Raw genomic sequence first — 26218 nt, 5'->3', positions numbered from 1 at the left:
TTGATGCCATTTTGATCACAAAAGCAACAGAAATACCATTGACCCACAATTTCTTATATTTAAGTTAACATGATTCAAATGTTTATGAATGGAAAAGTGAAAGCCAAAAATGTGAAATTAAAATCCACGTTCAAGTGTCATTTATTGCAGTTGTTGGGTACAATATAGTTTAAAAGGTTTAAAACTCAGTTGTTGTATTAATAATGATCTTAATGAATCTTAGTCTGCATTTTTTTCAACTATTCAGTTCTTTAATATTCAATGAAACACCCTGATAGAGGGACAAATACAAAATAGTTATCATTAAAGACACATAGTGATACTCAGAGCTCAGATAGTTTACTTAATCCAGTAGATGACACAATCAACACTTTAACCGTTTGACATACATGTAGGCAGGATGCTACTGGTAATATTGTCTGTAACGTGACTGATCCGGGTGGTGTGGCCCCGGCATCTGTCCCTGTGGTGGAGGGCCCTGCATACGAGGTGGATGAGGGCCACACGGATTGGGCCACATCCCTGGGCTCATACCTCCTGGTTGGGTAAACGGAGGGCTAAGAGTGCCTTGGTCCTGTGGCATGGAGTTTGGGTTATAGTGGTGAGGAGGAGGTGGACCTCCATGTTGGGGAATCGGACCAGGTGGTGGATGACTCATATAAGGTGGCATTTGGCCGATGATGTGTCCGGGTGGAGGGGTGATCGGTGGGGGAGCCGTTGACATGGGAGGAGCTTGGTTATAAACCATGTGAGGTGTGGCCGAGCCCTGGGGTGGATGCTGCATTGGGATGTTGAGAGGGCGCGGTGGTGGTGGCGGCCCGTAATGCGGTTGTTGTGGCGGAGGCATTATGTGGTGCGGGTGGGATACCACAGGTTGGCTGGAATAGTCACCGGGGTGAAGGTGTGGAGGTGGGCCGGGTGGCGTCTGTGGGTGGGCCTCACGGGGGCCAGAGTTCCCAGAGTCATCGTGGATGGGCACTGTGATGAGGTTGCTATGCGTGCGTGTAGTTACGGTGGAAATCCGGAAGGTCTCCGGGGGAAGAGGACGCTGGGACGGTCCCAGATCTGAAGAAGAGGGTGAGACTGGCAGTGGCTGGTTGTAAGCATCGTGCAGAGGTGGAGGGTGCAGAGGGTGCGCCTTGGTCAGGTGAGGTGGTGGCGGCAGCCGGAAGCGGTCTTGTGGATCTGAGGCCATGGTTGGGTGCGGCGGGTCTGGCCGAGAGCTTCCAGATTTGCTGGCCCTCATGTGGCGATGGTTGATGTGGGCCTGTAGATCTCGCTGTGAGAGGTAGGTGCGTTTGCAGCCTTGCACAATGTTGCACATGTAAAGTGAACCCCGCAGGCACTGCTCAATGCGCTGGACGGGATCTGTGCAGCTGTAGAGAGAGAAACTGAACTTAGGATTTAGTAGGGGAAGTGGACTTATTACAAATACATATACTATTACAGTGATTTACATTTGGAGATAAAGCAAGATCTGTCACATCTAAGCAGATATATGTCTAAGCATGAGACTTTCTATATACAAGTGAATTTAAAATCAATATGAAATTAAATTTATTCAGTTTGCTTTTAAAGGGATAGTTCACCAAAAAATATTAAATTCTGTCATCATTTTTTCACTCCATCGTTGTTACAAACTTGTATAAATGTCCCTATTCTGATGAACACAAAGGAAGATATTTTGAGGAATGTTTGTAACCAAACCGATCATGAGCCCCATTCACTTCCATAGTAGGAAAATAGAATACTATGGAAGTGAATGGGGCTCATCATGAACGGTTTGTTTACAAACATTCCTTAAAATATCCTCCATCAAAACAAAGAAATTTATACAGGCTTGTAACAACATGAGAGTAAGTACATGATGGCAGAATCTCTTTAATCTTGTTTATTTTAACAAAAAATTGCTACATTGTTATATGGTATGCCCAGATTTTAGATTCCAAAATCAATCCTGCACAACCTTGTTAAATATGCAATAAATGAAGAGTTCAGATGCAAAACCCTCAAAGTGCGTCTGACATGTTTTCTTATAAATTAGCATTTTTTATAAGGCTTTTGTGTTAAAGTTTAGTAATTTCACTTTAATGGCAATGAAAAATCAATTAATTTATTAATTAAAGTAATTAAAATGCCTTATTTTCACAAAAGTCACTTTAGTAATTTTACTGGTATTTAACTTGACTAAATGGAATTTGACTGTCTTTCGCTGCAAAACCCTCTAAGTGCATGCAAGGTTTTTTGCAAAAACCTCACTTGTGAAAAATAAAGAGTTTCAAAATCACTAAAGATGCAACTAGAAACATTGCAAATAATGAAAGTCAGTAGTGCTGCCTCACGACTAGTCGCGACCAATCGCTTGCAGAACAAAAGCCCCCGTTTTCACAATATGTGTGTGTGTACTGTGTACAATAATTATGCATAAATAAACACACACACAAACATGTATAATTTATATACATAATTATTAAACACCATACACACACATATATTATGTAAACAAAAACTTTTATTCTGCAAACGATTAGTCGCGACTAATCGTGAGGCAGCACTAAAAGTCAGAATTGAAAATGTAAAAATAAAGAAACTGACCCACATATAAGGTAGACCTGGGATGCTTGTGGCTGCCACATTTGTGTTTTATTCATGTTAAAGTACTCACAAGGAACCCAAGTTTAAATGTGATACTTAAATGGTTATTAACATTTACCTTCCATGCAATTTGCTAAAAAAAACGGTGTGGCGTTTAACATATACTTCGTGTCCAGAGCATCTGGTTAATATCCTTATCTCATTTTTGACTCAGGTGGCATTTAGAGGCTTTTGCATCTGAGTTCTTTCTATATATTTGTTGGATTTAAATGTTGGAATGCAGTTGGATAGAAAAGAAAACTTACCCAGGGCACGTCTTGTCACATTTCTTCTCATAGTGTACTGCACAATCATAGCAGAAAACATGTTTACAGGGAATCTATTAAAAAGAGACACAAACATCACAATTCACGTTTTCAATGAGAGATCTCCAACAGTGCAAAGCTTTCTTAAAATGACAAGTTCGGTATTTTAAACTTAAAGCCCTGTTTTCAGATTGTTTATTATGATGATAAAGAACGGTTTTGACTGAAATTTGGACATATGATGCTGGCCCGAGAATCTTCGGGTGTTTGTTGCATCACCTCCCACCTCCACAATGGCTGCACAGGTGCACAGGAACAATCCTTCCTAAAATGCATTAAACTTTCATTTACAAAGATGTGAAACTCACCGAGTGGTCAGGGGTGTTTACTGATATGCTCACACAAAAATCGCTACAAAAGATGCTTTCCAACAGGTTTTATCATAGTTTTCGTCCGACTCCATTGACTTGTATTAGATGTGCTGTGAGGTACAGTATTACTCTGCGCCGGGAACGTTGTTTGTATTCTTGCAATTGGCAAAGGTGGATTATCGCCACCAACTGGGCTGGAGTGTCTATTATTCAACCTCTCAACAGAAAAATATACAGGTGTGAGGCGTTTGGAAAAATAAGTCCACAAGTATACAACGAATCATAAAACACCTGTTGGAAAGCATCTTTTGCAGCGATTTTTGTGTTAGCATATCAGTGAACACCCCTGACCACTCGGTGAGTTTCACGTCTTTGTAAACGAAAGTTTAATGCATTTTAGGAAGGATTGTTCCTGTGCACCTATACAGCCATTGTAGAGGTGGGAGGTGATACAACAGAAACCGAAAATTCTCGGGCCAGCATCATAAGTCCAAATTTCAGTCAAAACCGTTCTATTTCATCATAAACAATCTGAAAACAGGGCTTTACATGTAAAATACCAAACTTGTCCTTTAAGGCATGGTCACATTTATCACTGCACTGTGATATTTCGTAAGCTTAATCCAGTAGGGCTGTAATGATTAATCGTGCAAATGACCGTTTTCTCAATGAATGAATTTGAATGAATTACGGTGAAATCCCAGCTCACCCAAAAGCCAGGGGGCGCTCTTGTGCAGAAACTCCAATTGTGCCACGGAAGAAGTCCCATTACAAACACTATTCCAGGAAATGCTTATAATAATATTTATATTGCCATTCTTCAAATTGCTTCCAGTATTTTCATGATAATAAAGAATATTTTGATTTACTTTATTTAAAGAGTGTTGCTTTTTTAAATGCACGTTATAAACGACTCAGACTTATAATGATTTTAGATTGATAAGGACTTCTTACTGACCAAAACGTCATAGTACAAGCACAAGCTGCACATGAAACACAGAATCGCATTCAGAATTGATTTTAGACAGGTCTTTTCATAGTGACACGCAATTTATCGTTACAGCCCTATAATCCAGTAATCTCATTGGGAATCTTGTGTAATGAGGAATTTTACCTCATAGACTTCTGGTGGCAATGAATTTGACAGATAAATCTGCAGTATTGACCATTTTCAAGATGTTTGCTCTAGCTGTATGTGACTCAAAATCCAGTTTAAAGTCCTGCTGCCCATGAAATATTAAAATGCAATGTAAATGTGACTGTGCCTATAAGGACACAACTGATAATCTCTCTTACCATTCGTCCATATATCTTTATTGGCAGGCCACATTTGTCACAAAAATGAACCGGAGTGTCATCTTTTGCTCCTACCAAATTCAGCTGAGAAAATCGTGAGAGTATCACTTTTAATATGTTGTTATTTACAATAAATCACACAATAAAATGACCTAAATTGTAAATAAATAAATGCATCACCTTATAATCCCAAAATATGGGTTGAGGGTATCTGCGCTGGTTTCCGTAAGCATCTCCGGATTTGCACTCAAACCTTTCATCATGTTTATAGCTGAAAGACTCTGTAAAAAAAACATAAAGCATTTAAGTGCTACTTATAGATATGAATGAGTTAAAATCCAATACACAACCATTAGTAGAACCAACCTTCATCACTCTTTGAGTGCAGTCTAGTAGTGGAACGCTGGGGTCGGGCAGCTGGTTTGCCTCTTATCGACTGTTTAGACAGCAACTTGATCGGGATCTGCCTGCGAACATCAAGACCTCCGAGTGCCACTGAACCATCAGTTCCTTGAAGGTCATTGTCTGCCAATGCATCAACAGGAATTTAGTGTCATTTTTGCTTGTATGTATAGATTAGAAAAATATTAGTAACAATTTGTAAAGCACTGAAAGTTAGCAAAGCAAATGTCATAGGTTTGATCCCCAGGGAACACACACGTGACACATTGTAATAAAATGTCCAGTAATGCACCTTAAGTCGCCCTGGATAAAAGCGTCTGCCAAATACATAAAAGTACTATTAAGACAAATACAAACTAACAACAAACTAACTCGTTATCCTGCAAAGACAACTGGAATATTTGTCACGGGACGCATACAATGCATAACCAGATCAATGTAACGTTAATAATATAAAGTATGAAAGATGGACAGACATAGGAAGTGACTTAAGTAGGAAGAGCATTAGGTCAGCCTTCAATGAAACGGCATACTAATAGTAAGTTATCCCATTTTAAATGGCAACTAACACATATGAAAATGTTAAAGTATTTGTCCGGAGGTCTAATACTCAAAGGTTTGTGTGAACCTGTCACTTGCTGGACCGCGCGCAGCACGTAAGTTGTTTACTAATGGCAGCGCAGGCTAGCTGGCTACATCAACAAACGCGATTATTGCAATTTTCCGCTAGCGTTTTATTTACGACATGACTTGCGACAATATTTACGCGTTTGTATGTTTCATTTGAAAACATCACGGGTATTTAATAAGTGTAGCTGTTTAAGGATAATCAGTTTAATTAGCGTGTAGCTCACCATTTTGGTCCATGACTTGAAGCTAAGCATGCTGGGGAAGATGATGGGCGTGGCTATGTGTGTTTTGTCGCTCAAGGCTGCGCAGAGTTTACGCATACTTTACCCCTCCCTTTTTTGTAGAGGGTATGCATTGACGTGTGCTGCGAAAATGCCAGTTAAACGGACTATTATCAGCTTAAATTGAATTTAGTTGGACTTGATAGCAGAGGTGGACAATACTTAGTTATATTAGTTACGTTTTCCAAGCATCTGTGATTTATTAGGGTGTTTGTATTGGGAAAACATTACTTCACTATATTCTAAAGCATAGAATCATACTGTGTATTCTTTAATATTGCATATTAAAATTTATTTAATACCTATTTACATTTAAATTGTGTACTTTTACTTGAGTAAAAGTACGTTAATGTACTTAAATATTAAATGTAAAACAACAAAAACGTATTATTTATGAAATGTAATAGAGTAAAAATTATGATAATATGCTTTGGAATGTATGTTTTCCAAAGAAAAACACGGATAAAATACAAATACTTGAAAAATACTTTTAAGTAGAAAGTAAACACTCTGTTTGATAGTGACCCTAGCAAATTGTCAACCCACCTGTGGTCTGTGGATGTTGGAATGAATGATCAATTTACTTCTCCTTTCTGTGTTTTTTGGCAGTCTGTAAAACGATAGCTCCGAATTCTTGTTAATCTGTTAGTACAGTCTATTGCACAACAGCTTTTTCCCATTTCGACGCGTTTTCACCGTGTTTGCGCCGATGTCACGCTGTACTCAAATGCTGCCGCTCTGTCTTTTGCAACTCAGTGGGCGTAACCGCAGGAACTTTCCCCTAAGGTGACGTCACGTGCATACCCTCTATTCAGTGTGCATAATATCGCCGCCTACTGTGCAGATATACAGATATAGATATTTTAAAGAGCACCTATTTCATTGCTAAAAGCTTTATTTTGTGTATTTGGTATAATACAATGTGTTGTTTATGGTCCAAAAAAACTCATTTTTTCCACATACCGTACATTTTTGTAGCTCCAGATTTCACTCTCTTCCTGAAACACACAGATTTGAAAAGCTCTGTTTCCCTGATTGGCCAGCTAATCTGTACGTTGTGATTGGCCTGAATACCTTTGACATCAGTCGGAAATGTGACGCTCCTTACCATGTTTAAAAGATTCTGTTGCTTACAGCAGTGGTTCTCAAACTGGGGGCCCTGAGATGGTTTCAGGGAGGGCCTGGTTTAATAACATTTTATAAAATGTATTAATTTATCATACATTCAGTGTAATTAAATGTCAGAAAAATAAGGCTACTAACCAACAGCACTAATTTAATAATTTAATATGTTTTGTTTCAAATTTTAAGTTTTGGAATGTTTTATGTCATAAATTTTCTTTGAGGGGACCTCGAAGGAATGCACCGTTTACAAAGAGTCCCAAACGCCAAAAAAGTTTGAGAAGCACTGGCTTACAGGCTGTAAGTCCAAAGCGGGAGGAATTATGTTGGTGTTGTCTACATCACCACTCCCAGAAAGTAAAGAAAAGAGATTGACATTGGAGATGATAAGTGGCGTCATTGTTTACTTTGGGGGTTGTACCTTTTGCATATTGATAACATGTACTAATACACACTTACACACCAAAGGAAATTTAAAATCGTGAATCGGACAATATGTGCTATTTAAAGACTATTTCTTTTTATACTTGTTTTAAGTTTAATACTCTTTCTATACTCTTTTTAAATGTATAAGCAGCTTTACTTATTATAGTTTTTCTTTATTCAGTCCTATTGTTATATTTCATGTATTTTTCCACCCAAAGCACTCAAATAATCAAAGTATTGCACGAAGGTACACCAAAGTAGCGTTTTATAAATGACACAGGAAAACAGATAAAAAACGGCAATGCTTGAATATAAATAAATTTCTTTTAAATACAGTAACGATATATTTTCAAATATTATACATTATACTATTATACTTTATGTAATGGGCCACACTAGGATGTAAAACAGTGAGATCATCTCAGAGATAGGCTATTACAAAACATGTAAAATGTCTTTGTGTATTTATATAAACTGATATGTAAGTCAGCCATGACAAATACCGTGGCTGTGTTATGTGATTGACAAATCTTCTTTAAGCGGAAGATACATTCAAGACCTCAGGCAAAATCAGTCTAGTCGTGGAATGCAGCCTTCCATCTCAATCATTTCTGGCCAGGCTCCATACTGATTTATTGACTTGTCATTCTTCAGATGCTGAGGGGAATGGTTAAACCAATTCATTATTTGGATTTTTTTATATAACACAAACTTAAGATAATGTGAGAATGGCTTTACCTGCTCAAAAGAGACTTGGGTCATAGTTTTCTTCCCTCCCACAAAGACCCAGTTATCTCTGAATTTCAGTTTTGAAACATAAGCACTCCCAAATTCTGCGATCATATTCCGTGCTTCCTCATTAAGTCTATTGAAAAGATTTAATAGACATATTAAGTGTTTATGCAAATTATGAACTACAGGAAAAGTTTAATTAAACTTCTACATTACTTTGTGGCTGGATCATCAAAAGTGGCCATTAAAACAAATGAACCATCCTCGATTGACTTCAGAAATTCTATCAACTCACGAACATCTGCCAGAAAAATGCAAATCTATTTAAATGACATTCCAAAAGGCTGATTCATGAACCGATGGGGTTCTTGACATATATGCATGTTTGAGCTGCGCCTTAATTTAAAAACATCTTGCACTGACATATCTTAAAATATGTCAGCGCCATTGGTTTGTCTTAAGATGCACACCAGTATTGTTTTATGTTTGTAAAAAACACTTAAATGTCCTAATATAACTAGGCCTAGTCCTGGATTAACCTAAACCCTGTTCGGGAAACTGCCCAATTGTAAAATACTGTACTAAAATGATACAACATACCTCCGTTCCACATATTATAGGTTGCCGTTTTAATCAGTTCACCTGTTGTTTCTGATGTTATTTAAAAAATAAGAAAAAGTATATAAATATTTTTATATGTGGAATACATATTTTTTGTGTGTCTCATCACACTTACCTTTTATAACAACAATAGTAATTCCGGGCCGTCCATGACCAACTGTTTTCTCAATAATTCTAAAACAAAATGACAAAACATCAAATTCAGAGCATTAAATAATCCAGGACAAGTATATCAATAAAAAACTTTACATTTTCCCATCGAAGCATATTTGTGGTCCAACAGCATTTGTTGCTCCACTGGCAATTTTAAAAGCAAAACCACTAAGACATGATGCTGCAAGGCCACATTTGCCAGCATGGGGACCTGAAAACACATATAGTAATAAACAGTTTTAAAATCTTTATAGTGCTAGTGATATAGATTCAAACTAAACTCAGTACGTACCATTTTTGTTACTATCAGGTTTCAGTTCGACAGGATTTTCCTCTCCCACTGATCTTTCTTGTTTTAAACAAGCACAATACAAAAGAAAATAGTTTGAATACTTCGTTTTTATAGGGAAGGAAATATGCACTTTACATGAAAGATCTATATTTTCTTATACTTACCCATTATATTTGTTGGTTTAAATTCATTAGTTTGCAGGAGTCTGAGGACAAGACTCGTGAAAATAATGAAGGAGACCACAGCAAAAACAAATCTCAGTTTATCTGTGAAAACATATTTATATGTTGTGTGTGTGTGTATGTATATATATATATACACATACATACACGCACACTATACTAGGGCTGGGCATAGATCCATCCAGATCAATGTCATACAAAACAAAAGCAAGTGTTTGCATAACATATGAGTCTGTGATGTGTGCAAACACCATGCACATTTATACACACACACACATACATGTATATAAATGTAAGAAATCGTTTTTTTATTTATATATATAATTTATATAAAATATAAATAAATATATATACACATCTAAATGTTTCTTAAATACATACATGAATGTGTGTGTGTGTGTATTTATATATACATAATAATTACACACAATTACTTTTATTTTGTATGAGATTAATCTATATTAATCTATGCCCAGCTCCAATACACACACTCTCACTCTCACTCTCTCTCTCACTCACTCACTCTCACTCTCACTCACTCTCTCACTCACTCTCTCTCAATATATATATATATATATATATATATATATATATATATATATATATATATATATATATATATATATATATATATATATATATATATACACACACACACACACACACACACACACACACACACACACACACACACACACACACGTAGACAATAATATTCCATTTGTTTAAAGTATTGTTGGTGCTCATATGTTTTATATTCATCGTCAAATAAGTGAATCAGTTTGTTACCTGCTTCTTGAAGTCATTGTTTTGGTGAAATTTGACTACAGCTACGAACTTACAGCAAATTTGCAAAGCAAACAATATCTACTGGCCTTTTCCTTACAAGCAAATGTGGTACACAATATATCAAAGTACAAAACATCAAAATAAAAGAAAACATGACTGACCTTTTCGAGGGTGTATCATGATCGAATCAATAAGTATGGCTCCTCACAGAAGTACAGCTGTCTTCACCTGCTAGGATACATACGTTGATACTGTACACTTTGAAACAGCGGTGTAAAAACTATGTAGCAGAACAAACCAAAAACATAATATCTGTAATCTGTTGGTGCTTACTTCCTAATGATAATTTCATTTAATTCTATTGTCCATGCGGATGTTACGTCAATAAAGTTTCACTAGACTTTAGACTCTAGGCGTCAGGCTGACTAATGGCTGGGCAAAGGTAGATGTTGTATTTAACGCATTCGGCCAACCTGACTAACTTGTTCTTCAGGATCATGGTGAGCAAAGAAAATAAACGTTTGTTAACATAGCTAATGGGAAACACTTGAATATACATATTTTCAAAGTATCAGCCTACTTTACAAGCGATCAAACCAGATATAAAGGGACAGATGAATAAAAAAAATTATGCGTATAGAATTGTAAAATAGTGCCTTGTAGTTCTGATTAACAGAGAGATTTTTCCAGTCACAATGGTAATGGGATCTGTCATTCAACTTATTATAACTTGTACATGTCAACTTATTCTACTACTCCTAACAATACCTTTAGAAAATAAAACAACTAGCTTCAGGTAACGACACCATATTTGACTCACACATATCCTAATGCATGTCATTATACCCTAAAACAGGGGTGTCAAAACCATATGAGGGCCAGATCGGAATAAAATGTTCCCTTATGAGGGCAAAACTTTATCATGCATTAAGTCGTAATACCAACGGGTTGGTTCAAGGTTATATTTTCACAGAATGTTCTTTACATTATGTACAATGATTAAGTTAATGGTATGTTTTCTCTGGTTTTGTTCCTAATCTTGGAATACTCTACTGGTTGTAACAAGAACTGCCGACTCTAGCATTCTTTAAGAATTGGCTAAAAACCTTTCTCTTCCTCCAACACTTCATTTGCTAATATCTTTTCTTTTTCCTCTCCTTTTCTTTACAGTCTTAAAAATATTACTGGCCCTTGGCTAAGTATAGTCTACTAGACTTGATGAGACTAGTTCTAGCGCACCTTTGTATTGCTGTTTTTGTGTTACTCTAATTGCTTCTAATGTTACCTTATTTGTAAGTCACTTTGGATAAAAGCATCTGCTAAATGACCTAAAGTAAACGTAATAGTATCCAAAAAGGTTTCCAAACCATATTTCTGGCAAAACTGCAAAAAATAAGTATGAAACAATTTAACCAAAACATTTGACATACCTTATCAATTTTCAAAATAAAAATTTAATTTTAAAAATAAAATTAAGATTTTTTCCATATAGCTGTTTTATAGCTTGCGTATTATGTATTGTATCTTATAGCAACGTGAAGATAATCAACGTTTTTATGTATTATTGTCAAATGCAGCTTGAGATGGATACAGATTAACCATAATATGACACACATTTGCAAGAATTAAGAAAGTTTTTTGTTTTGTTAGAAACAATATGCATGCAGATAATTTTCTTAAATACAATAACTAATAATTTGCAATATATAATTTCTAATGTAGATTATATTGGTAAATTTAATTGCATGACTAACTACAGCATTTAATGCATGTTAAAATGGACATGTAAATAAACCCATTATAAAAACCCAACATCTACTCTTTGTGTAAGCCAGCAAACAAAAGGTGAGAGATCTCAAGCGAAATGTAGGCATGCCATTAAATAGATAAAACAACATGATTTCATGATCTTTAGGATGTCACATGGGTCATTCTACAGAAAAGGTGGAATTCGGGTGATGGAAATTTGCTTAAATTAACTTCTTTCAACACACTGTAAAAAAATTGCTGTAATTTTGCAACTGGTTGCCAGTAACTTACTGTAGAAGATAAAGTCTGAAAATGTTTCATGTTCATTTAACTTTGAACAAAATGTTGCCAGTAAATAACATAAATGTAAAATCTACAGTAAGTTACTGGCAGCTAGTTGCCAGTAATTTAATACTGTAATTTCTACAGACATTTTTTAATAGCATTAATTAACTTGTCAAATCTATGAATCCGCAAAACGGGGAGCTTAATCTATTTTTAACTTTTTAATACTTTTTAATAAAGAATCCATGAGTCATTTATTTATCATTGGTGTTACCTGTGATTTAAACAACATTAATATTGATACTTAATATTTTTTCTCATTACAGCTTGTGTATTTAGTTAAAGTTTGAGTATGAAACAGCAAGAAAAATAATTGATTATTACTATTTGTTTAATTAAATTCTTCATCTTTACCCAGCATTGTATTAAATTATTTGATTCTCAGTTTGACTTTTTTCTTTAAAACCAACAAAAACAAAAAAATTCAACCAAAAAGGCTTTGATGCAAAGACTGAAATATCAACAATGTCTTACTTCCCATATCAACAACTAAATATTACTAAAAAGTACAAGAAAATACATTCATAACACCAAAACTTGGTTTAACACCAATGACACAATGTAACACCAATAACAAAATTAGAATATAATAATAGATAATGCATATGATAAAACTTATAAACTTTCATAAAATTTTCCATCTTGTTTTATTTTTATGCTTTTATGTTGATCAGTTAAAGGAATAGTGCTTAGGAAGTACTCATTAGAGAAATAACACTAATGTGGTAACACCAATGACAATTTACAGAAAAAAACTAATATTTTAAAAAAATGGCTGCCATTAGCCATGTGCTATTTCATCAGAGATGTAACAATCACATACTTATTCAGTATAATGTATTTTTATGATAAGAGTAACGCTAATGACATCCAAAAAATCTTATCTCAAAATTCTTAGATATATCATGATATTTTAGACATCTCACAAACCTTTTGCCTTCATCCACTGCACTTCTTTCACTGACCTCTTGACCCATGAAAAACTTCAAAGAGCTGATGCATTGTTTCAAAATAAAAGTGCTTTGGGTAGGGTAACACCAATGACATAAATTTGGGGGACAAATATTTATTTGATATTATTCATATTAATAGTGTATTTTTACCATTTCAGTGTTCATACAGGGTTAAAGGTAAATGTAAATTTGATTTGTTTTACAAAAAACATGGTTTTAAATAATAAGTAGGCTACACAGTTTAACTTCCATGTATGATCAAAGGGACAGGGCAATTTTCAGGACCAGACATTTAAAAAAGTAAAAAAAAGAAAAAAAAGAAAATTAAATAAATAAACCCTCTCATCATTTTAAGGACAGTCTATATTTATTAAATATATATCATTATGGGATTATTGGGTCAAATTAAATGATTAAGGGGTCTGCAAAAGCAAGGGACAAGCATTTTCACCTTTTTTGTAGAATGACCCAAGTATGAAACAATTTAACTAAAACACTTGCCATGCCTTTATTCCATATAGTTTTATAGCTTGCGTATGTATGGTATCTTACTAAGCAACGTGAAGATAATCAACGTTTTTATGTATTATTGTCAAATGCAGCTTGAGATGGATACAGGGTACCATAATATGACACACATTTGCAAGAATTAAGAAAGTTTATTGTTTTGTTAGAAACAATATGCATGCAGATAATAATAGGCCTACAATTAATAATGATTTGCTATATATCATTTCTAATGTAGATTATATTCGTTAATTTTATTGTATGACTAACTACAGCATTTAATGCATGTTTAAATGGACATGTAAATAAACCCATTTTAAAAACCCAACATCTACTCTTTGTGTAAGCCAGCAAACAAAAGGTGAGAAATCACACGCAAAATCTAGGCAAGCCATTAAATAGATAAAACAACATGATTAACATGATCTTTTGGTTGTCACATAAGTGATGCATAAATTCAGATAATATAATATGGATTTTATAAATAGATCCCTCAAATAAATGTGCAAATTTCTTCCTGAGCGGTGTTCAAACGATTCAGGCGATCCTGTAAATCTTTGCGCTTTCGACCGATATCAGAATCTTCAGACAGAATCTCACACACATCATCCCTATCCAAAAGAGTCAGCATATCATTACACAGGAGCTCAGCAGCCTCTTTCAACATGAAATAGCGGGTCAGCATGGGCACCTGGTCAGACATGCGCTGCACCATAATCTTAAACAAAACAAAGATCTGATTACGTTTCAGTTTTTTTATGCTAAATCTGTGAAACATTAAATATGCACAAAACTTTATCAGTCACAACTGCAAAAACGTTTTCTATAAAATAAGTAATTGATCCAGGGTGGTGATTGGTCCATAGCTGTGCTATATTCACAGCACAGCTAAGACCTCTTTACCTAGCATGTGTATCACTTTAAGGCATCAATACCATGTTTTTAATTTCATAGCATAGTTAGAAAATACTTTATTTTCTAACAAAATACTTTGATGATTGAATAACATTCGGTTTGCCTGGAGTTAATGTTATTGTTTTAACTTTTGTTTCTAACAATTTATTATGCAGTAACCATTTTAAAGGTAATAATAAGGGAGTAAGTGGTTACGTTTGTAGGTAAAGTACCCTTGTTACTGTAGGTTAGGTGCCATATTGATTTGCATCAATTCCACCAATAATATAGAGTATTATATATGTTCACCTCATAATAAGCTTTCAGCATATCACTGTACTTGCTCGCTATATCACAAACAGGTAACTGAGCTTCTGAAAATGTCTCATCGCCATTCTCATTCAAGGTCTTGTAGTAAATTTTATCTTGGGTACTGATCATCTTTTCCATTTCAAACTGCTCCATGATCCTCTCTTCAGCTTTGCTTCGCTGACTTGACTGAATTTGGTCGATTTTGTTCTGTGGTTTCAAGTGAAGAAAGATAAAAAGGAGTTAGATTAAAAATAACTAGAAATGCAATTCCCAAGGAATTACCAGTGCATGAAAAAGCAAAAAAGTTGATTGACAGAAATGTAAAAGAAATTTAGTCTAGTAGTTTACCTAGCTGTTGACATGTTTTAGTGTGATGCTAGCATGATTTAAAAAGTTATCATGATGAAATATGAAGCTAGCATGAGTTAACATGATTTAGCATGAAGCTAGCATGATTAAACATGAAGCTAGCATGATTTTGCATGAAGCTAGCATGATTTAGCATGAAGCTAGCATGATTTAGCATGACGTTAGCATGATTTAGCATGAAGCTAGCATGATTTAACATGAAGCTAGCATAATTTAGCATGAAGCAAACATGACTTAGCATGAAGCTTACATGATTTAACATGAAGCTAGCATGATTTAACATGAAGCTAGCATGATTTAGCATGAAGCTCACGTGATTTAGCATGAAGCTAGCATGATTTATCATGACATTATCATGATTTAGCATGAAGCTAACATGATTTAACATGAAGCTGGCATGATTTAACATGAAGCTGGCATGATTTAACATGAAGCAAACATGATTTAACATGAAGCTAACATGATTTAACATGAAGCTAACATGACGCTAACATGATTTAACATGAAGCTAGCATGATTTAACATGAAGCTAACATGAAGCTATAGGGTGACCATACGTGACATTCTTCCCGGACGCGTCCTGGCCAGGATTTCGGTGCGTCTTCCGGAAGTCGTATTTGTTGACAGCATACGCCATTCAGTTAAAAACATAAGACATACAATCGTAGTTTCATTCTTACCTTAAAATGTAATGGTTGCTTTTCTGTAATAATAATAATAATCATCTATGACGTTTGCGGTCGAAAATTACGACTTCCGGAAGGCGAACCCGAAATCCTGGCCAGGACGCGTCCGGGAAGGATGGCACGTATGGTCACCCTATGAAGCTAGTAAGATTTAACATGAAGCTAGCATGATTTAGCATGAAGCTAGCATGAAAGTAGCACGATTTAGCATGAAGCTAGCATGACACTAGCATGATTTAGCATAAAGCTAGCATGATTTAACATGATGTTAGCATGATTTAGCATGAAGCTAACATAAAGCTAGTAAGATTTAGCATGAAGTTAACATGATTTAGCATAAAGTTAGCATGATTTAGCATGAAGTTAGCATGATTTACCATGAAGCTAGCATGATTTACCATGAAGCTAGCATGAAGCTAGTAAGATTTAGCATGAAGCTAGCATGAAGCTAACATGATTAGCATCCGTCGCTTATAAAAGTCATTCCCGAATAGTCCGCACGTTTGAGAGTTTGAATGAAGTTTCTAAGTTAAACGGTTCGAGCTGTATTAATTGCGGAAATTTGGTTGGAAGAATAATAATAATAAAAATCCCAGTAAGAACAGTACAGCGCATTTTCAATGCACTGTAATAAATGATGTTTATTTCTACACATATTAAAGAGCAATATTTACCGTAATAATATTTAGAAGAGCAGGGTATCGCCGGAAAAACTCATCAGACACGCATAAGAACTGCTTGAGGACGATGTCTTGTGGTGAAGAACATAAAACCAATAAACAACAACAACAAATGTCTCAGGACAGATAATTCTAAACTAAACATTTTTTTACAATACAGACTCTCCCAAGTAACAAGAAAGCTTTAACATGAAAATGTGGTGATGATACCTTTTATGGTATTAAGTAAAACAATTGCTGGATCCTTAAGTTGGGCCACGTGTTCCTGCAGAAACATCTCAAAAACTCTGTAGCTGCTGAAGCCAGCAAGTTCCCGTCCTCTATTCTGTACGATTTGTTCTTTTACCCTTGCAGTCGGATGGTTAACTTGTTTGGAAACAAAATGCATTTCTTTTTATTGCAGTAGAGCAAAAGCAAATTCTCTGTTGTACACATTTTTAAAAATAAAGGGGCCTAAAAGGTTCCTCACAGCGATGCCATAAAATAAAATAAAAAAATCGTACTTTTTAAAGGCGCTCTAAGCGAATTCACGTGTTTAAGGCCATAAAACATTTTTTTGTTTCATACAGTAAACATCTCACTATATGCTAGCTGCCTATACCCTGAACACACTGTAAAAAACACGGCGCCCAGGCTCAACAAACTGCAACAAAACCAAAGTGGCCAAACCTACCACCACAAAACATAACAAAGTGTTCCAGCCAATAAACGACAAGAAAAATTTAATTTGGGAGTGGGGGTTGGGCGCGTTCATGACTCTTTCAGAACCAGGGGGGCAGGGTTTTATATTTTATTAAAGACTCCATTTGTCCATTAATTATTTCTAAAGAAACACGTAAATGTATAAAATGCTTCATTACCTTGTATCTTACATTATGGCCCAGTAGAAGCAAAAACAGGCTAACGATTGCGTCATAACCTGCGACTCTCTGTCACACAGTAGAGAAATTACCATATGGACAGGAAGAGAAGCTCGCAGGCAATCTTTTACTGTCTATGAGGCAATCGAGTGGACGTGGAGGCATAAAGTCAATGGAGAAGCCCATAGAGAGTCAATAGAAGCAACCGGAAAAATTTTTTCAACAACATTCCTTTTGCTGTCTATGAGTCATTCGGTTTTCTTTTGGCACACCTATTAGAAGACTTACAATCGTCAGACAGATTGCTCACGTAACATCTACGTCATCAAGCTCAATTTGAGTCTTCGCACTACGCCGACCCCCAGGAAGTGCATGCTTCAAATTGACTTCACTTGTCTCCGTTGAATCCAATGGGGTCGCTGTGTCCATTTCTTTTACTGTCTATGTTCAGAACGCACGGAAGGGAGGGGGAGGAGTTAGCCACACTCCGTTTTGTTTGACAACACTTCGAACGTCAACAAGAAGTGACGTCACACAGATTCGCTTAGAGCGCCTTTAATAAATGGAAGAACCTTTTATCACCACCAAAAACTATAAATAAATAATAAATTTGATTATATACTGACAGGATGACATTGTGCTGTTTAGATGATCATTCCACTTCTCGTATTCTTTCCGGAGCTGAGTATACAAATTTCCACTAACGATCAGCTCCCCTAATGACAGGGACTTTATTTTATCATTGAATGATAATAGAGTCTGTGAAAAAAGAAAAACTAGTTAGATAAAAATAATATAGTATAGTAGGCTACATTATAATTATACATAATTATTTTTTAAAAAATGTTTGAAAAAAAAATTAAATCTGACAGTGACATCAAATGAAATGAGAAAATTACATTTTTTGTGCCTTCCAGCATTTTCATTATAAAAGTTCTGATTCCCAAACAAATCTAATAAATAAAATCCATAAACAAGATGAAGACGTATAGTGATAGTTTTTAGTGTTTACCTTAATGAGGTATTCTTTAGCCCCCTGAGGATCCTGTGGTGGTCCTCCCTCAATCTCCTTGAGCTCCTTTCTTACTTCTGATGACTGCTGCTTTATTTGTGCATCAAGCTGTGGCAGTGCTTTCTGTAAAAGTCTGTTGTTTAGTAAATATTCACACGTTTGTAAAGGTGTTTAAATTAGAAAACATACTTTGATATGATCGACAAGATAATCGGTGAGATTGGTGGCAAGGCATGGAATAGTAGCTTTGTTCTGAGACAGAAGACATCTGGAGAAAAAGAAAACACACTGTTTATAACATTTGATCACAGTTGTAGTGGAAATACAATGCACAATACAAAAATAATATGAAATAGAAATACAGAAGTGCCCTAACTTGAAATGTCTATGTCTCTTGAAGAAATCTTTTTCCATCTGTACAGCCTCCTCCAGAGGAATTTTTCTATCAATCTGTTGTTGACCTCTACACTTCACCATGATGTAACCTTTGCGCAGCTGGATAACTTTGTTCTGGGCAATAGCCAGAATGTTTTTTTCTGTTCCCACATCTATGAGGTCCGGCTTGGTCAAAACAGCTGTGAGGATGAAAATGGTTCAAATAAACATTTAAACGTGTGCTAAAGATTTTTGGCATGATTTTTTTGTGATGATTATTTACATTACCTACAGTCCTTGTACCCTCAGGATCTACTTCCTGTGCCATTTTTAATGCTTCATTTGTTGCAATGTCAATGTTACATGGAACCACTACCATGTTTATAGTCTCGGGCTTCTCAATAAATTTCATAATCAGAGTTTTGATCTACAAGAAAACCACAGTTAAATCTTGTGCACAGTACTAAACTCTGTTTAGTGCAAAACTTACATAAATACCAACCTGGTTCCCAATATCCCTTGGTTGTCCTTGTACTGGGACTCGGGCTATTCCAGGTAAATCGATCAGTGTGAGGTCACAGACATCAGGTGCCCTGATCTCTAAAGTAATAAGTTGATCTGAGATTTCTGAGGCGTCTCCCGCCACTTCATTCTGTGCTGTTAAACACATACACAGCATTTTACTATGTGTTTCTCTATAGTGGTCACATTTATATACTATTAAGCCGTCCTGACTTGCTCGGCCATCGGAATTATAAGGTTCAGTCTGCAGTAGTTTTTAGATATTTAGCTTCAAAGTTTTTTGCATTCCTATTTACGGCATCAATATTTGTAGTACTCTTTAAAAATTCCTAATATGTACCATTTAGGTACAGATATGTATACATTTGGTACCAATGTACCTTTGAGGTATTAATATGAAAGTAAAATTAATATGCACTCTTTATGTGCAAAGGTTCTGCACCAGTAAAAACTGGACCATTTTAGACAATTTTTTTCAGACATTGTATGTAACAGTAGGAAAAAAGGAAAATTAGAAATATTGCTGTCTATTTCTACTAACCTTCCTGAACGTATCTTTCCACTAATGAAGGATCCTCAAATCTAATTGTCTTCGGTCTGTAAGATGTACGTTGCTCTTGTCTGGGTCTAAAAACTGCAACATGACAAAACTGCAACTTGTCTACAATACTTAAAGAATAAATCTTTGTGGCTAGTAAACACATTTTTTAGCACTTACAGGTTTTATTTAAATTATGCTTTTAAGAATAATAAAAAACTGTACAAATATATAACACTTCACTTATAGAAAACATACAACCAACTGATGAGTTCACTGTTTCAGTTATCTTCTGTCCGTAAGATATATTTGCCGTCCAGTCTGCACCTGTTACCTTTCTTAACTTCAGCTCTAGTGGACATCTGGTTACCATCCCTACACCCAATAAAGTTCAGTTAGCAATTAATCATTGTTAAACATTATGTGAGCAAATTACATGCAGTAGTTAGGAACACAAATGTGTAATTTAATTTTCTCATGAACATAAACATACCAAAGGACACATATGTTTATTCAAATGGTATGTAAAAACAAAGGGTGTTATCTTTATTTGACATTTACTTGTTTATGAAAGCATATGAGCACCAAAATAATATCCTCACCAGTTCCTCTTGGTAATGCAACACCAGACAGCGCTTCAACCACAGAACTTTTTCCAGAACTCTGATCTCCGATCACTACAATAGTCGGTAGTGAGATGTCCTTATGAATGCCAATTTTCCGCAAATTGTCAATTAGATCAATAAATGGACGTATCCTCTCCTCTAAATGACTGTAAAGTTCTCCTCCCATTTTATGACTGTAAAGACGTATAGTTTCTAATGTTTAATATTTCAACACACATAACAAAATACCACTGTATAATTAAATTTGGCACAAAATAAAAAATACAGTTAACCAGTTAATTTAAAAAATAGCATTGCTATTAGTTTAATAAAAAGCTAAATCTTTTTTTACTAACCTTATGTTTGAGACCTAAATGTTGTTATCTGTAGAAAGAGAAAGGAAAACATAACGTGAAGAAAAATTGAAATAAACGTGAAATGTTGTCATATGAATAGATGATGTCCTCATTTTATAATATGTTTTATTTCATACAAACACAGTGTTCTTGGTAATGCTGAAGAGCTTCTCCTCGCCTGATGTGAAGTCCTGTGTGTCAAGCTGAATTTTTGTAGTGATTGTGAATTTGTGTTTGGTCACAGTCCAGGGACGGTGCAAGAGTACTTTGAATGCATGTGCCAAGGGAATATGGGGAAGCTAATCCATTATTAATATTATTTGCAAAACTTGAGATTTGAGCTGTCGGTTTTTAATCATTTTAACACTACTTTATTCATCACAACTTAAGCACATTATTAAAACAAAAAAGCACACATATTCTAAAATTAAACAGCAGCTTTGAGAGCTTAAAGTGAAAGTGTGACGTTAGGCAAATATGGAAACGTCGAAATTTGGTTAATTTCCAAGAATTTTCTAGTTTGCTGTCATAGGTTATTCTTTCTAAAGCAATACAATGTGATACTTCTTTTAACCAATGATCAATAGGCTTTATGCCCAGCTGCACTACTTCCTGAACTTCAGCCAGCTCCTTGTTTCCTGTCTGCCATTATTGGACAAACTGATTAATCAGGTGTGTCTGATTATTGTTGTTGTGACGACTGAGGTCAGGCACACCTGGACCAATCAGTTTGTCCAATAATGGCAGACAGAAAACAAGGAGCAGGCTGAAGTTCAGGAAGTAGTGCAGCTGGGCATAAAGCCTATTGATGGGCCTTCTATGTTCTTTCACCCCTTTTAACTCATTTAACTGAGTTCACTACACTCCCATCCCAGTGAGTACATTGAACACACGCACTGCAAGATACACACACAAATACATGGAGCAGTGGGCAGCTGTTCTCCAACGCTAATAAAAGACATCTATATTTTGCTGATATGTTGTATTTTTAGTTATGAGTATTTTATGCCTAGAATTAGCCAGGGAAGTTTTATAATTCTTTTAAAAGTTTGATAAATTGTGCACAATGACATTTGCAAATGAGTAGGGTGTCAGACTGGTAGGTAGGTCAATGCAAATTCAGATGCTCTTAAAATATTTAAGGCCAACATCTGGCACTGCTTCCAAAGATAAAACTCATCAAATCCAACCAGATGTCCACTGTGTCACTGAAACCAGAGGTGTAAAGTATTGGAGTAAAAGTACCTCATTACTGTACTGTAGGCCTACTTGTGTATTCTTTGGCTACTTTGTACCGAGTATCAAACATATAAGCAACTCTCTACTCAACAGAGGCAGACACAACTTGAGTATTTTAAGTAAATTTACCAAGCATTTGTGCTTTATCAGAGTGTCTGTCTTGGGAAAAAATGTACTTTACTTTACTAAAAAATTTTCACTACATTCTAAAGCATAGAATCATACTGTGTTTTCCTTTTATATTGCATATTAAAATTGTTTTAATACCTAAATACATAATAATTGTGTACTTTTACTTTTCTTGAGTAAAAGTACAAAAGTACTCTTTACTTAAGTAAAAGTAAAAAAAACTAGATGTTTAATGTACTTAAATATTAAATATATACCAAAAACTTGAAATTATGAAATGTAGTGGAGTAAAAATTTTGATAATATGCTTTGGAATGTATGTTTTCTAAAGAAAAACACTGATAAAATACGAACACTTAAAAATTTACTTTTGTGTAGAAAGTAAAAATACTTAAGTAATGTCCGCCTCTGCTACTCAACTACATTTTTGATTGAATACTGTATATGTGCTCTGTACTTCACAACATTTGAACTGAGACTTATTAGCATTAGCTGGGTTTCCATCCAAACGTGAAGCAAATCTTTTCAAAATTTAAAAAAAAATAACAATAACAAAAAAAAAATGTGAATAAGGTACGTTTCCATCAATTTGTTCCAGTGAATGACTGTGGTATTGGTAACCTAGCAACCAACAGTAAACATAACAAGGCACTCTTGGAAAATGGAGACAGGACTGCATGTTGTCACGATAGTGGAAGTTATTAGTTTGTTTATTAGCAGTGCAGCTTGTAATTGCCAAATTGAATGCTGTGCACAGAAGAAGTAATGTAGCATTTTTGATGCAGGCACTAGAAGCAAGGACATTGGGACAAGCCATGGTAAAGACAAGAACAGCGGAAACAGCTGGATGGTCAGTCGCGTGGGTATGTTCGTTGCGTCGGGATTCATTCGGCAGATGTGTTTCAATTTCCCATTATTCGCCTATAACATAAATCACAAGGACCACCTCAAGTGAGCGTATAAACGTTTTTTTTTTTTTTGCGAATTAAGGGATTTTTATTAAGCGAACTTTGGTTTTCCCATCACTTTGGTGCGATACTTCAAAATGCGCATAAAAGTTGAATGCGCATAAAAGTCAAAAAATGGTCAACAATAGCTGGGTTTCAATCCAAACTTGAGGCGAATCTTTTTAAAATTAGTAAAAAGAAAAAACAAACAAATGCGAATTATGTGCGTACTTTCCATCAAATTGTTTGAGGGAATGACGATGGTATATTGGTAACCTAGCAACCAACAGTAAACAAAAGAAGGTACGCTTGGAAAATGGAGACAAGACTGCATGCAGTCACGATGGGGCAAGTTATAAAAATATTATTATTATTATTATTATTAATATTATTATTATTATTATAGCCATGTTTCAATCACCATGATTAAATTAACAAAAAAGAAAAAAACAAACAAATGCGAATTAGGTGCGTTTCCATCAAATTTGTTTGAGGGAATGACGGTGGTAGCTATTGGTAACCTAGCAACCAACAGTAAACAAAAGAAGGTACGCTTGGAAAATGGAGACAAGACTGCATGCAGTCACGATGGGGCAAGTTATTAAATTATTATTATTAGCAAGCAATAAGGTAGGAGAGGCTTTGCTGTATCGTGAAAGTAACGGCTGAAGGGCGTTGTTAGGCACGACGCGAAGCGGAGTGTGGTAAAAAACGTTACCACACAACATTAAAGTAAAAAAATATATAGTCCAACTTTCATGAAGTTAAATCAATAAAAACATTCCTCCCGCTAGAAAAAAATAGTCCCTGACCATGAACAAAAATGTGTTCCAATGTGTAATATGCATGAAAGCTCAAATAAAAACAACAAACCGATACGTGTGGTTGCTAAGGGTGTTGCTAAGGGCGCAGTGATATTAAATAGAACCGTTGGGTGAAGCGGTCATAGCAGTGTTTTATCGTGAATAGAGCACACCTATTGACCAATCAGAATCAAGGATTGGAACTAACCGTTTATAAGTAAGCAATAAGGTACGAGAGTGCTGTATCGTGAATAAGTAACGGCTGAAGGGTGTTGTTAGGCACGACGCGAAGCGGAGTGCCTGCAACCCCTTCAGCCGTTACTTATTCACGATAAAGCACTTGCCTCGAGTACCTTATTGCTTTTATAAAACGGTTACCACACAATATTAAAGTAAAAAAATAAAAGTGCAATTTTCATGAAGTAAAATCAATAAAAGCATTCCTTCCGCTAGAAAAAATAGTCCCTGACTGCGAACAATAACATGAAAGCTCAAATAAAAACAACAAACTGTTCTCAGACTTTGTCTCATTATATGTTTATGTGTTGCTAAGGGTGTTGCTAAGGGCGCAGTGATATTAAATAGAACCGTTGCTATGAAGAATCAAGGATTGGAACTAACCGTTTTATAATTATTATTATAACATTAGCTATGCTTCCATCACCATGATTTTATGCGCATTTTGAAGTAGGCTATGGCATCAAAAACTAATGATGGAAACGCCATTTTCGATTAAAAATCCCATCGCAAAGACGTTTTTGCTCTTGCTTGAGGTGGTTTTTGATATGCGAAAAAGAGTAGGCTACATTCATATGGGAGATGGAAACGCATTTGCCAAAATTAATTGGGACGTAGCAAACATTAAACTGATCGCCTAGCTGTTGCTGGAGTTGTCTTTACCATATATGTCTTTACCATATATGGGTATTTTCTTGATGGAAACGCACCTCACATTTCTTTGTTTTTCTTTATTTTTGCGAATTTTGAAAAGATTTGGATGGAAACCCAGCTATTATTACTCATTACATTTTGCAGGAAAAGTCAGCTACTTTATCTGTTTCTTAAGTGGAAGCAGCGATATCGCTATCTGCAGGCAAATGAAGGTAAAAGATGCGATTTGCCTTTATTTAATTTGCAATTAATGGGGTCGTTAACTCCATAATACTACTAATAATAATCTGAAATAATCTTTAAATAAAATGATTTGATCAATTGTATTGTATAGGCTTTGTGTTTAGATAAAATACTATACTATGCCTCAATCAGCATATGAAAGCGCTCGTCAAAGTCAAAATGATGCGATATGGCCAACCAAATCAAAGAAGGTGGAGTTATTGTTTACAGAAGCCGGAGCGCCAGCTACAGACTAGAGGGAGTTTACACTTTTATATTTTAGCGTACCTTACCTTCACTGTCTTTTGCGTGCCACCACTTCTCATGTTGCTGGTACTTTCTTTGCTATAAAGAGTCAAAGAGCATTTTACTTTATGTGGCGCTGCGCAGAAAGTTCGACATCAGAGTACCGCGAGAGCACGTCGAAATGTTACAAAATGGTCCACGTTTACCTTTGCTCTCGCGGTACTCTGATGTCATACACCGACTAGTCAGCGGCGCACCACAGTCGAACACACAAAGCGTCAAGATCTGGATTAAAAGCATAACGTTACCTGCCCGGATTTCACGCACGCAGATACCCTCAGAAAACTTCGGATTTAATAAACCCTCACCCGCGTGTGCATGTTCGTAAGCAGTACAAGCATGCGTGATGTTTGGTGTGACAGTTTTTAATTTTTTAAGAGAAAAAAAATCTTTTGATAACATCTATAAACAATAATATATGTATATACAAAATATAAGTATATGGTCTTCACATGCACATTATCTGCTGCTTTAGTTTACTATAAAGTGCTCATTTGGTTTGGTGTATTTTGAATGTGACAGTCAAATACACCAAACCAAATGAGCACCGTCAGACAGTCCCTCTATCACCAATCATTCACAAATCATTACTTTATGCTTCTTCTCTTTCTCAGTGGATGAACTGAATCAAATCTGCTGTCATCTGCAGTTAAACATTTTACAGAGACCAGTATTTATTAGATTTTAAGAACGTTTTGGCACTTTTATCAGAAGGAAAGCA

General features: G+C 35.5%; 3 protein-coding genes across 6 annotated transcripts; all 3 read right to left on the bottom strand.

The window, feature by feature from the left end:
* Positions 1–112: 112 nt before the first annotated feature.
* On the bottom strand, positions 113–5975 carry LOC129433941 (E3 ubiquitin-protein ligase Hakai). Of its 2 annotated transcripts, none has more exons than XM_055192682.2 (6): positions 5824–5975; positions 4934–5092; positions 4748–4848; positions 4568–4651; positions 2901–2974; positions 113–1391 (listed from the first exon to the last, which is right to left on the bottom strand). In XM_055192682.2, the coding sequence occupies exons 1-6, from the start codon at positions 5834–5836 to the stop codon at positions 404–406; spliced, it is 1419 nt and encodes a 472-aa protein (XP_055048657.2). In that variant the 5' UTR covers positions 5837–5975; the 3' UTR covers positions 113–403. The 2 variants fall into 2 exon arrangements, with proteins under 2 accessions (XP_055048657.2, XP_055048658.2); XM_055192683.2 differs by having other exon boundaries at positions 113–1376.
* Positions 5976–7665: 1690 nt separating this feature from the next.
* LOC129433942 (protein FAM3C) lies at positions 7666–13241 on the bottom strand. 3 transcript variants are annotated; one of them, XM_055192685.2, is made up of 10 exons: positions 13222–13241; positions 10359–10425; positions 9391–9492; positions 9227–9283; positions 9031–9145; positions 8897–8955; positions 8761–8811; positions 8377–8461; positions 8167–8293; positions 7666–8085 (listed from the first exon to the last, which is right to left on the bottom strand). In XM_055192685.2, exons 2-10 carry the CDS (start codon positions 10375–10377, stop codon positions 7999–8001), a joined length of 702 nt encoding a protein of 233 aa, XP_055048660.1. In that variant the 5' UTR covers positions 10378–10425; positions 13222–13241; the 3' UTR covers positions 7666–7998. The 3 variants fall into 3 exon arrangements, with proteins under 3 accessions (XP_055048660.1, XP_073724825.1, XP_073724826.1); XM_073868724.1 differs by lacking the exon at positions 13222–13241 and adding an exon at positions 10531–10623 and having other exon boundaries at positions 10359–10428; XM_073868725.1 differs by lacking the exon at positions 13222–13241 and adding an exon at positions 10531–10587.
* Positions 13242–13552: 311 nt separating this feature from the next.
* On the bottom strand, positions 13553–21531 carry LOC129433940 (interferon-induced GTP-binding protein Mx3). Its single transcript, XM_055192681.2, has 15 exons — positions 21098–21531; positions 20961–20988; positions 20602–20798; positions 20261–20374; positions 20003–20095; positions 19442–19596; positions 19228–19366; positions 18941–19139; positions 18754–18832; positions 18565–18687; positions 18179–18311; positions 16903–17058; positions 16687–16763; positions 14955–15164; positions 13553–14469 (listed from the first exon to the last, which is right to left on the bottom strand). The coding sequence occupies exons 3-15, from the start codon at positions 20789–20791 to the stop codon at positions 14245–14247; spliced, it is 1893 nt and encodes a 630-aa protein (XP_055048656.2). The 5' UTR covers positions 20792–20798; positions 20961–20988; positions 21098–21531; the 3' UTR covers positions 13553–14244.
* Between the last annotated feature and the right edge of the window lie 4687 nt (positions 21532–26218).

This window comes from Misgurnus anguillicaudatus, chromosome 6 (assembly GCF_027580225.2).
Source record: "Misgurnus anguillicaudatus chromosome 6, ASM2758022v2, whole genome shotgun sequence".
Classification (NCBI taxonomy): domain Eukaryota; kingdom Metazoa; phylum Chordata; class Actinopteri; order Cypriniformes; family Cobitidae; genus Misgurnus; species Misgurnus anguillicaudatus.
Note: the sequence above shows the minus strand (reverse complement) of the source record. Positions and strands in the feature narration are given on the sequence as shown.

What these genes read in the sequence shown, in the direction of transcription:
- LOC129433942 (XM_055192685.2), bottom strand. An exon ending in TAAACCAACAAATATAATGG is followed by an intron (nt 9,284 to 9,390) that starts GTAAGTATAAGA and finishes GTTTAAAACAAG; the next exon opens with AAAGATCAGTGGGAGAGGAA. An exon ending in TACTATTGTTGTTATAAAAG is followed by an intron (nt 8,812 to 8,896) that starts GTAAGTGTGATG and finishes AAATAACATCAG; the next exon opens with AAACAACAGGTGAACTGATT.
- LOC129433941 (XM_055192682.2), bottom strand. An exon ending in CCATATTTTGGGATTATAAG is followed by an intron (nt 4,652 to 4,747) that starts GTGATGCATTTA and finishes CGATTTTCTCAG; the next exon opens with CTGAATTTGGTAGGAGCAAA. An exon ending in TGTGACAAGACGTGCCCTGG is followed by an intron (nt 1,392 to 2,900) that starts GTAAGTTTTCTT and finishes TCCTAAGTTCAG; the next exon opens with TTTCTCTCTCTACAGCTGCA.
- LOC129433940 (XM_055192681.2), bottom strand. Translation starts at nt 20,791, where the DNA reads ATGGGAGGAGAACTTTACAGTCATTTAGAGGAGAGGATACGTCCATTT. An exon ending in TGCATTACCAAGAGGAACTG is followed by an intron (nt 20,375 to 20,601) that starts GTGAGGATATTA and finishes TATTGGGTGTAG; the next exon opens with GGATGGTAACCAGATGTCCA. An exon ending in CTCTTCTAAATATTATTACG is followed by an intron (nt 15,165 to 16,686) that starts GTAAATATTGCT and finishes TTGAAACCACAG; the next exon opens with AACAAAATCGACCAAATTCA.